Source organism: Scyliorhinus torazame, chromosome 19 (genome assembly GCF_047496885.1).
Source record: "Scyliorhinus torazame isolate Kashiwa2021f chromosome 19, sScyTor2.1, whole genome shotgun sequence".
NCBI classification, from domain to species: Eukaryota; Metazoa; Chordata; class Chondrichthyes; order Carcharhiniformes; family Scyliorhinidae; genus Scyliorhinus; species Scyliorhinus torazame.
The window spans coordinates 51,472,030-51,484,236 of NC_092725.1; the positions used below are offsets into that span (position 1 = coordinate 51,472,030).

At 49.4% G+C, this 12,207-nt stretch overlaps 1 protein-coding gene across 11 annotated transcripts in view; it reads right to left on the bottom strand.

The window, feature by feature from the left end:
- Nucleotides 1-738: 738 nt before the first annotated feature.
- tbxas1 (thromboxane A synthase 1 (platelet)) overlaps nucleotides 739-12,207 on the bottom strand; it is a 463,069-nt gene continuing 451,600 nt past the window's right edge. For all 11 annotated transcript variants that reach the window (XM_072484269.1, XM_072484272.1, XM_072484265.1 and 8 more), the window contains 2 exons: nucleotides 4,970-5,132; nucleotides 739-1,166 (listed from right to left, as the gene is read on the bottom strand). In XM_072484269.1, coding sequence (XP_072340370.1) covers nucleotides 1,071-1,166; nucleotides 4,970-5,132 — 259 coding nt within the window. In that variant the 3' untranslated portion in view covers nucleotides 739-1,070. The remainder of the gene's footprint in view (nucleotides 1,167-4,969; nucleotides 5,133-12,207) is intronic.

Genomic DNA, 12,207 nt, shown 5'->3' on the forward strand with positions numbered 1-12,207 from the left:
GTGTGGGTTGATAGATGTGCCAGTCACTTTGTAACATGGCTGCAACGCTGTCCTTGACAGCACCGGGGTTAAGTTTTGTCTTGTCGGATTTGGACAGGATATTTACACCTTGCCTGCCTGAATCTTGGCCTTGGTCTGGACTGTATCCGTGTTTGCATTCTAAGCACAAACCAAGATTTTCTTCGGTTATCGTTTTGGTACTTCAGCTATCTTCGAAAAACGTTTCATTTGCATGTGGTTTACCTTCATAATGGTGTTTGAGACTACAAAGCTTGTTTTTAAAAGAAAGCTGGCTGATGCATATATTTTATTGAACATTCAATTTGAAGAGTGCTCGAGGGTGCTCTGGTCCAACGCAGGCAAAATAAGAGAACTAAAGATGATAAGGCAAATGTGGAGCGGCTAAGAGAACGAGTCAGCAAATGGCTGGATAATTCCATCAATCTTGGAGGGAAATTTGGAGTGTCTGAACTTCAGTTCTGTGTGTTTAGATTGTTTACGATAATAGGCAAAGGGACCAGTGGTGAGATGACAAGAGGTTTTTATTGATGCAGTAATTTGCAACATTACTGTTTGTGGAATTTTGCTACGTGCAAATTAGCTGCCGTTTTTCCTACATTACAACCATGTCACTCCCCTGCGAAAGTACTTTGTTGACACCAAAGTGCTTGGGGACTTCCTGAGGTTATGAAAGACACAAAAGAAATGTCATAAGAACTCAAGTGATTTAAGACAGGATTCAAAGATAGGGGATTTATTTTAATGTCAGATCATCACATTAAACATCCATTATTATATTTTGTACGTTACAGCATTTTCTCCAGTCTGCTGGTGTTTGGTATTTTCTATATTAATCTTTAATCGCAGTGCATTATTTTCTGAATCTAACCTAAATCAATTCAAACTATGCTAATTGAGCATTAAGCAAATTCATAATTAGGAGCACTTGCGTCTCCCATTTCCACCAAAGTCCAGAACTCCATTAAAGGCTGCCCACATCGGTTCATCATCAAGAAGTCTTGATCATCAGTCACATTCATTGGTTATGTAAGGCTGCTGGGACAATTGGCTCACTGCCCACGAGTTTCACGCTCTCTAGGCACAATTTTGAGGAACACTCCCTCTTTCGGTCCAAGAGTGCCCGACGATTTTATCTGCATCGGAACCTGAAAAGAGCAAGTGATGACTAATTGCAGGCTGAGCACCAGGGGCCAGGAAGTGGATGAGTCCAGCTCGGACCCTATCCGGGGAGCCAAGTGAGACCCACAAAATTAGTAAGGTTGTAAGTTTTTAAAAGAAAAGGACAGAAACATACAGAAAGAGACAATTCGATCCACTGTGTACCCCTGCTTGCTCTGTGTTCCAGTGCCCTGCCAAGTGCCCTGCCCTTTCCCCCAGAGCCTCGCATATCTTTCCAAGTACATTTCCAGATAAGAAGAAATCACTACAATAAAAAAATTCTCCTCATCTTGTCCCTGATTCCTTTGCCAATGGTAGAGGAATTGTTTTATGCAAAAACATCCGTACAGAGGTACAAATTAGGAGCAGGAGTGGATCATTCAGCCATACGAGCCGGCTCCACCATTCAATGGGATCATGGCTGATCAGATTGTGGCCTCAACTCCACATTCCATCTACCCCGATAACCTTTGACTTCCTCATTGGTCATCTACCTCGATCTTAAAAATATTTAATGATGCTGCCTCCACTACACTCTGGGGAAGAAAGTTCCAGAGAATCGCAACCCTCCAAGAGAAACAATTTCTCCTCATCTCTTGTCTCTCTCACAAGGCAAAATATCCTTTCAGCATCTGCCCTTTCAAGTCTCCTCAGGATCTTAAATGTTTCAATAAGATCACCTCTCAATTCTTCTAAACTCCAGTGGATACAGGCCCAGCCTGTCCAACCTTTCCTCAGAAGGTGAAACACCATCTCAGCTATCAGTCATGTGTACCTTCTCTGAACTACTTCCAATGCATTTACATCCTTCCTTAAATAAGGAGACAAGAGCCGGGATTCTCCAAAATCCCAGCCAAGTGTCAACGCCAGCGTCAAAACCGGCGTGAGCGATGCCGGCGTCAACGGGACTCCTGGTCCAGTCATTCTCCACTTCCTCGGGGGCTAGACTGGCGCTGGAGGGCTGTGGGTGCTCCCGTGCCGAAAGCCGGCCCTATACGGCCGGCGCGAGACTGCCCATGCATGTCATGGCCTGCACGGGTCCGCGCGATGGCAGTCTCCGCGCCGGCGCATGTGCGAGGCTGCTGGCCCCTGTGCAACATGGCGGAGACCTACAGGGGCCCGGCGTGGAGGAACATAAGCCCACCCCAGAATGAGCGCGCCCGCCGATCGGTAGCTCCCGATCGCGGGCCTGGCCACCGTGGAGGCCTCCCCGGAGTCGGATGCCCCCGCCCCCCCCCCCACCAGGACGCCCTCCGCAGCCAGAACCCTGAGGTCACGCCGGGTGGAACCATATGTAAACCACGCTGGCGGGACTCAGCGGACACTCGGCCCGTTGAGCACGGGGGATTGCTGCAGGGGCCGTTTTCAATGACGCCCGGCCAGCGCCACGGCGACCGCGCGGGGGCGATTGGCGCCGATTCTCCGGTCGCCAGAGATTCGGCGGCCCGCCGTCGGGGTGGCGTGGCAGCATTTTCGCGCCTCCCCCCCCCTCCCTCCCCAGCGATTCTCCGACCCGTGCTCGGAGAATCCCGGCCCAGAACTCTACACAGTATCCAGATGTGGTCTCACCAAAGGCGAAACGTCCCATTTGCCTTCCTAATCACTTGCTGTACCCAAATACTAACTTTTTGCGATTTATGTGCGCGGACACCCAGATCCCTCTGTTCCTCAGAGTTCTGTTATCTCTCTCCATTTAAATAATACACTGCTTTTCTATGTTTCCTGCCAAAGTGGACAAATTCATATTTTTCTACATTTGCCATCTATCAAACCTTTGCTCAATCGCTTAATCCACCTATTTCTCTTTGCAGACTCCTTGCATCTTCTTCATAACTTAATTTGTATCTATATTTCTGTCATCAGCAAATTTAGAAATCAGACGTTCAATCCCTTCACCCAAGTCACTGATAGAATTGTAAATCGTTTGAACATGTTACACACAAACATGGTCCTCTACTTGGCTTCCATCAATAGGTAAACTGGGCAGAATGCCACCTGGTGGTGCTCACTGATGGTTAAACCCCAAGGCACCTTCCCCCTCTAAGTAGCCTTGCAGCCAGTGGAACACACAGACGTAAGCTATCAGTGGTGGGCTTCACCTGAGGCTCTTTGGCGTGTAAACCTGCAAGTTAATGCGAGTCCTGATAAACCTGGGCGGAGATGTAATTTGATGAAGGGTCAAAGGTTGTAGCACAGGCAAGCTGTAAGGCTGTGCAATCTCAGAAGGTTTAAGGCCATTCTTTGTCTGCTTATTGTTTCCAAAGCAGGGTACAAAACTCTTTCCGGGCCACTTGGAAGTTACCCTTTAGCCTATGGCATCGCCAAGTTGGTCGGCTTGGGTGCAAGCCGATGTGATTGAATTGGCAGGAGCCTGGTGAGTGAGAGCTAGATGAGAGCAACCTCACACTTGCCAATGCCAGGGAACTCCAGCACCTTGTTCTGTTTCCCTGCCCTCCACTTGAAACTGAAAGAGAGAAGAAGATAGGTGCAGAGAGGAGGATTGCTCCTGCCAAATTTGAGGTTGTTCTTTATATCTTCAAGCTGGGCAGCAATGCAAAAGACATATATTCCCTTGAAAACAAAGGTGTAATTGCTGTAGAGTTACACGGCATGCTCATTATGAATTATTCACATACAGACATCTGCAGCGAACTACACATATTGAAACAGGCTTTGCCCTAACAGTGAGGGTGTACACATCAGGACCGCCACTCTCCCTCCGAAGCTCACACCTCTTGACATGTGGAAGAACCTGGAAAGCAATTTCACACTGTGACCCTCTCCCAGAATATTTTGAGAGTCGTACCTCCTCTTACCGCTGCTGACTGGCCGAACACAATACCCCAAAGAAGATTAAGCTGTTAATATTTTATGGTAGGCAAGCAATTTGAAGTAAGTTTTTTTTTCTCAGCGAGATGAAGCTGTCATTAATAATTTATTCCAGGCTGAAGATTTAAGTTTCTTACACCTTGCTTTTACTGCAAATATTGAATTTATGTGTAATTTTAATTCAATCATTCGGTCTCCATGTTCTCTTTTAAGTGCTCTTTCCTGTACTTGATAAATTAATGCTGACATCCACTTCAGGCACTCTGCTTCAGCATCAAACATGCACAGGTTAGGTACAGCACAGTTAGATGCAGGGAACAATCCCTTCTCCGTCTGTCCCATCTCAACAATGTGTCCAACTGCCCTGTGATCTCTCCGATAGAGGTGATAAATTATTAACCTCCATAACCTCATAAAAGGTCAGTGTTTATCTAGCCCACTGCAGTCAGTGACTAACCCAATGAAAGTCCAGTGTCAAGGTCATTGTTTAAGTCACTGCAGCCAGTGAGCCAGTGTCTAACCCCTGCACTTGTGAAAGGCTAACTCATTAAACGGAGTGTGTTTAATCTCCAACATCTAATGACAAGCCAGTGTTTAAAGCCCTGCATCCAGTGAAAGGCCAGTGTCTAACCTGTCGTGGCCAATGAAAGGTCAGTGTCTAGGCTCTGAAACATACAATCCCCTCATCCTGAAGCTCATAATTTTCACCCCATGTGCTGGCTGTGCACTATGATTTCCTCCAATGAATCTGTAAGTAAAGACTCTGCATATAGAACTCGAGTACCTATCTCTCTACTATTGAAACAACAAAGCCCAGTTGAATCCTAGAACAGAGCTAAAAGCTATTTAATAAAGAAACAGAAAATGTTGGAAAAAGCAGGTCAGGCAGTGTCTGTGGGAGACAAACAGATTTAACATTTCGAGTCCGTATAACTCTTCTTCAGAGCTATGAATTCTATACCTGGGTTTCAGGGCAGGTCTGGAAGCTGTACTTTGACAGAATGCGCACGAGTGCAATCTTGGCTTGCAACAGTGCAAGTCTCATTCCGATACAGTTTCTGGGTCCAGCACCAAAGGGCAGGTACACAAAAGGATGGCGCTCTGCTTTCATCTCTGGAGTGAATCTGATAATAAAGCACATTAAAAAGCCGATGACATGAATTTAATTGGAGTAGGAGAGGAGCGTGATGTATAACTGGGATCACTATACTGAACACAAAACTGCTTCGATGTTTAGACTTCAGTTAACAGGAACTAATCTTGGCCCCTCAAAGTTCCTCAGCTTAGGCATCCGAGTGTGACTGAGGGAGTGTAGCGACAGAATCTCCTCTTGAAATCAGTGCAGGATCAGAATCCCATCCAACCCGACTTTTATGAAATATAAAACCGAGGGGGTGGGGTATTATGTCGGGCAGAAAACAGCATCGCCGCCAGCCCATTGCGCTGCTCTGGTCCCCTGCTGGCAGCGGTATCAAGGTCCGCGCCCCACGGCAGCGGGAGGTTGTGAATGGGTCATGTGAATCCATATACATCCTATTAACGCAGATTCTCTAGGCCTCCGTGATGTTCATACGGGCAGGATTGGTGCAAATATTTGCCAGCGTGGCCCTGATGCGATGAACCTCGCGGTGGGCAAAGAGGGTAATATGTTTTAAATGTAAATTTAAAGTATCCAATTTTTGTTTTCCAATTTAGCGTGGCCAATTCATCTACCTTGCACATCTTTGGGGTGTGGGGGTGAGACCCATGCAAACACGGGGGGAATGGGGGGGTGTTTTTAACGTAGGTGCCCCAAAGTCCATCAAATGGCCCCCGCCCCCCCCCCCAACAATGCAAATCTTTCGCCCCCTATCCCCAGCCCCCCCCCCTCCCCCCACCAGAGACCCCCTGTTACAATCCCAGACCAGACCCCAACAGTGGCTAGGATACTGGTCAGAAACCCCAATATTTTATTTTAATTTTGTAAGACTGTGAGGAAAGGATACCTCGCTCCAGGAGTGATTTCACTCAAAATTGGGATATGGTATATTAAAACAAACTTTTTACTAAAACAGTATTGAAATATCTTTACCATTACACAAGAAAATAGCTTACAATTACCCCTTGAACAATACTACTCAATACAGTGAATGCAATACCCTTAATTGCTATCTTTATTCCCACTTAAGCAACAAGAAAATAAACCAGCTCTCAAAACTTCTCAATCCACCTTAAATAACAATGGCACAGAGGAATGCTTGCTTTACAGAGATATTTTTTGAGGAAGAGATCTTTTGACACTGCTTTGCTGAAAAGATCTGGGGCGTCATTCTCCGACCCCCCCGCCGGGTCAGAGAATGGCCGTTGGCCGCCGTGAATCCCGCTCCCGCCCCCGCCGAAGTCTCCGCTCCCGGAGATTGGGCGGGGGCGGGAATCGGGCCGCGCCGGTTGGCGGGACCCCCCGCTGGATTCTCCGGCCCGGATGGGCCGAAGTCCCGCCCAGAAATTGCCTGTCCCGCCACCGTAAATCAAACCTGGTATTTACCGGCGGGACCAGGCGGCGTGGGCGGGCTCCGGGGTCCTGGGGGGGGGGCATGGGGCGATCTGACCCCGGGGGGTGCCCCCACGGTGGCCTGGCCCGCGATCGGGGCCCACCGATCCGCGGGCGGCCTGTGCCGTGGGGGCACTCTTTCCCTTCCGCCTCCACTACGGCCTCCACCATGGCGGAGGCGGAAGAGACTCTCCCCACTGCGCATGCGCGGGAAACTGACAGCGGCCGCTGACGTTCCCACGCATGCGCCGCATTTCCGCGCCAGCTGGCGGGGCAACAAACGCCATTTCCGCCAGCTGGCGGGGCGGAAATCCCTCCGGCGTCGGCCTAGCCCCTCAATGTTGGGGCTAGGCCGCCAAAGATGCGGAGCATTCCGCACCTTTGGGCCGGCGCGATGCCCGTCTGATTGGCGCCGTCTTTGGCGCCAGTCGGCGGACTTCGCGCCGTTGGGGGAGAATTTTGCCCCTGACTCCTGTCGGAAATTCTGGCTGTATGTCTTCAAAAGCTGTTTCAACTGGCTTGTTTCAGCTTCCCCCTTGTCCTCAGACAAGTCTGCACTATTTTAAAGACCAAATCTCTTTTCAACTGAACTGCAGAGAACACAAACTGACTTGAGGTTCCAGCTTAATCAGGAACAGAACTGAAATGAAAATGCTTTCTCAAAATGCCTGATGTCTCAGCTGCACCCAGCAATGATATTATCTCACCAAGCTGAAAACTAATGAACTCTCCAGGGAATTCCCTAAAACAAAACAAAATTGCATTAGCCCAAGCTTTTTATGTTGGTTCATTACATCTCTGGCTCCTAAAAGCTTTGTTGTCTTTCAACCTAAACGTCTTTTTAGGATTTCAGCAGTCAAATACACTCTAACCCAGGATTTTAACCCTTCACCCCTCAGATCCTTTGATTTTCAAGGCTTCTATTCACATTTAAAGTTTTTAGTAAGCTGTAATTGACGTGGTAGTACCTTCCAGCCATATGTCTGGATTGTTTATTTTCATTTCTCTTCACACTTGTTTTTTCTGTATTTTATTACAAACATATATCAAAAGGTTACAGCAAATAAACACCCAGGAAACATACTTCCCAACAGTCAACTACACAGTCTGTACAGATTTTTCAATTTTCACCCTCCAAACCGCCACCCCCCCCCTCCCCCACCTCCTTGCGACAAACAGCTTCTCAAATACGGTCACAAACATCCCCCACCTTTTCTCAAACCCCCTTGTTGAGCCCCTTAACTCATACTTTATCTTCTCTAAACGCAAGAGTCATACAGGTCACCCAACCATGCTGCTACCCCCGGTGGCGATGCCGACCGCCACTCCAGCAACATTTGTCGCCGTGCAATCAGAGAGGCGAAGGCCACGACATCAGCCTTCCTCCTCTCCGTGAGCTCCAGCTTCTCTGAAACCCCAGACATCGCCACCAAAGGGTCCGGGTCTACTCTCTCCTCCACTATCCTGGCTAAGATTGCGAACACCCCCGCCCAGAATCTTCCCAATTTTTTGCAACGCCAAAACATGTGCATGTGATTCACTGGCCCCGCCCACAGCTCTCACACTCAGCTGCTACCCCCTGAAAGAACCCACTCATTCTCGCCCAAGTCATAAGCACTCTGTGCACCACCTTAAACTGTATCAGGCTCATCCTTGCACAAGCGTTCTCTTCACAGTTGAATGCACCTCAAGTAGCTTGCTTCGAACCTTTTTTAATAAAAATTTAGATTACCCAATTATTTTTTTCTAATTAAGGGGCAATTTAGCATGGCCAATCCACCTGCCCTGCACATATTTGGGTTGTGGAGGCGAGACCCACGTAGACAGTGGGAAAACTCCACACAGACAGTGACCCGGTAGGGTCCTCAGTGCTGCGAGGCAGCAGTGCTAACCACTGCGCCGCAATGCTGCCCAGCTTGCTTTGAACCTAATCTCAATGTTTATAAGCATCTAGCTTTGATTGACAGCTCCTGGCCACACAAAAGCAGTTAAGTGCTTTCTGTTGAGAAAAAGAGGAAATGAAAGCACTTACAGCAAAGGATCTGAGGGGGCTTAAAGACTGGTGATGTGGCTTTGGCTTTTTATGAAGTAACAGCTGCTGTTTTCTACACCTCTATCTAAAGCAGCAGGTGTATGGTACAGGTGACTGAAAAAGCGCTGGTGGGAATCTCTGGCTGCGCCCACCCGATGACAGGAAATTCCCGCCGGAGGTCAATGGATCTTTACATGGTCCACGTCCCGCCCGTGGCAACCCTGGTATGGACAGGGTGGAAGAATCCGGCCCAGTGATTTTCACTAATTCTACCTGAACTGCTCTTTAGCTTCCAGGCAGAGGAGATTGATGGGAGGGGCGGGTGGGGGGGGGGGGGGGGGCGCTCTGATGTGGTGGGTCTGATATGGGGGAGCTCTGACTGGGGGGGGGGGGGGTCCTGCTGTGGCAGGAGGCCATCCACCCTCCCGCGTACGTGCTGTGGGGGAGGGTGGGGGGGGGGGGGGTGACCCAGCAATTCCCATGGTTGGGGGAGGGAGAAAGGGATGCCACTAATTGTCAGCAGGAGGGTGCAGTATTTTGAATATGGGGGGAAGAGGGTGGACCACCTGTTGGACCTCGGTATCAGGCCGCCCACTCAAAATGGCAGCCTGACAGCGGGATTCGGAACAGAATCCCTTGCTCTCCCTGCCATGCATACATTTGCATAGCAAGAGAGAGAGAATTGCTCTTGTCACCCATTCTATCCCCAAAGCAAACCAGAGGTTCTGCCGGGAGGACATAGGGCTGGATTCTCCACCGGTGGGATGCTCCTTTTGCCGGCTGCCCGGTGGTTTTCCAACGGCATGGGGCTGCCCCACAATGGGAAACCCCATTGACCAGCCGGCGTAATGGAGCATCCTGTCAGCGGGGTGAAACAGAAATGTGGCGGGGTGGGGCGGAGAATCCAGCCAGTCTCCCAAAGGGAGAATCCTGCCCAGAACGTTCGTGGCGGCTAAAGGAAGTTGGCATGGAGCCCTGCCTTTAGTGGCATAGTTGCTTTTGAGTGGGCTCCCGCCTGATGGTTCGGTGTGCATCGGCAGATGATGGCTACCAACGGAATGTGGGCGGGATTCTCCGTGGTGAGTCCACCTCGCTACCTCTGCCAGTGTGGACGGAGAATATGGCGCTCAGCCAAATCTCCATTCATTGCAGCGGGAACGGAAAATGCCGTTGGCTGAAGGAGCGGACAATCAAAGTCGCTGTTCTTGTTTTTGCTGAAAGTCTCGGCTCTGCGGTGCAGGTCATTGGGGTCCACTTCCAAGAGTTGTGGGTGTTTTTGTGGAGCTGATGGAGGTGCACAAGGACGCGCTGGCAGTGGGGAGAGCACTGTCCCTGGTGGGAACCCGCCTGAATTCAATGGCACATATTTAATCCTATCTTTGAGGCCAGGGGTCGGTTTGGCCTTCTGACCACTGGTCCTGTTTGTCCTAAGATGTTAGTCTTGAGGGTTGCAGGTGACCAGCTGGTCGAGTCATCCCCCCTCTGACGGAGTTTAGGTTGGTAACCAACCAGATTCTGGTGAGAGGGAATGGTGGAAGTAATGATATCTCGTGCTTCGACTGATGGAATTCTTGAGAGACCCTGAGGAGTGCTCATTGATCCTGATCCTGCCTCATCCTTGATTTTTGCTTTCTTCATGCACCAGTGAAGAACTCTTTATCCTGAGGACTGTCCTGCATTTCAGTTGTTACCCTGGACTTTGTTCCCTGTCGATCGAGTTGCTGCCTGCTTTTATGTTGTCAATCTATTTCCTGTTTAGTGAGTTGGCCTGCACCGCTGGTTATCCTGACTTAACCAGTTCATATCATGAATGTTGAAATTGGTATCTGTGCAAAGTCTTTATACTAAATGTAGAAAGGAAGGTGAGCAGAGCTGGAGCAGGGTGGGGGCTGGAAGGCTGGAGTTGGAAGGGTCAGTTTGTCCTCGCTATGATTGAGGAAAGCCCCTCCAGTTAGAGCTAATCAGTTTCAGGGTTCTTAAAAAATACTTTTCTTTTCATTTTGTTTTTGAGCATCCGTGCATTAATCCTTTTAGGGCCCCCTGCGTGGTGTCCTGATGAGAAATGCGTTTACTTGACTCTTCCTTTGGGTCGAGTTAGTCTTTTCTCCTGATGTGGGTCTACCACTTTGGCTGTTTTACCCGGGTGGGTGGCGACTGGTATCTCGGGTTTTTATTTCTCAGTCTTTGCTCTTTTTGTGATTCTCCATGGGAGACCCAGGCTCCGAGGTTTGAGGTCTCTGAGTTTTACCTTTATGTGTAGTAACAACGCCACTCTATTTGTAGCCTTGTAATCATATGATGGTTGTCTGTTCTGTCCTGGGCCATTATAAAGGTTGGATTGAATTGTGGGGCATGAGCCAGATGAGCATATTTAAATAAGCATTCAAATATGCTCAGTCCATTTCAAGCTGGAGTTTCCCGGGATTCTCTGCCCCTACCGACGCATTGTGCAGCCAGCGGAAACACTACTGGTGCCCATTGATGGAGACCAGATATGATGACCGTGCCAGGGGCCTCGGAGGCCACTGGAGGTCAGGGCACTGCCAGGGTGCCAAGAGGCACTGTCAAGGGTGTGTGGCCATGAAAGGGGGTTGGAAGGGGGGCCATGAAGAAGGGGAGGGAGGGCATAAAGTGGGGGGAGGGCATCTGGTGACCCCATAACAGGGTGTCTCTTACTTGGGGGGGGGGGGGGGCTGGGTGCTAGTGCGGGCGATTGGTGGTGGGATGGGGCCTGATACCGGCTAGAAGAGGATGGAACTTGAAGGGAGGACCTTTGGGAGGGCCCCGAATCCAGTGATCTTGCGGGGGGAGGGCTGATGCTGCTCTCTCACTTTGAGATCGGAGAGCCCTCTAAAGATGGGGCTTTAAAAATGGCGCTTGCCGCACATCATTTTCTCAGTGGATTTGACCCCAGTCTCCAAAAATGTGACTAAGTGTGGGAGTATTGCGATAAGAATGGGTCTTGAACCCACAATCATTTGACTCAGAAGCAAGTGCACAGGCCATTGGGCCACAGCTGGTACCGAAAGAAAAGGAAAGTGTGTGGTACAAGGAAACATTTAAGGAAAGACAGCGAGCCTCCTCAACTTACTTTCCTCTGGAATCGTCTGCATGGAGCACACCCTTAGTCTTGGGAAACATGCTGGCAGTTTAGTAAATTCAGACCACCCTGGGGGCGAAAAGAAGGTTGCAATGTGCAGACTCCGCTTCTTGGAGGATGTCCCTGAAGCGACTGGGCATTGAACAGTTCATCAGATGACAATGAGCACCAAGCAGCAGGGTAGCTTCGAGTGGGGGAAGGGGAGAATGAAGCACAGTCAAAGAAAAGGTTTCTAGAATTTTGTGATAACCCTCACAAGGCCCAGAGGGATGACCCGATTATCTCCTCGTGGGGCTTGTGGAATGCGAGTTCTCCCCGCTGATGGGCACAGACCCATCAGCTGGGGCTCATAGAGACAACCCTTAAAAGCCGGCCCGGATTGGAACCTATGTGCTGTACGCTGCATTGCAGCCTTTTCTTTTGGTTATAAATAAACCTATTTGAATCACCTGTGCTAGGACCCCAACTGTTCACATTCTATATTAATGATTTGGATGTGGGAACTAAATGTAGTATCTCCAAATCTGCAGACAATAC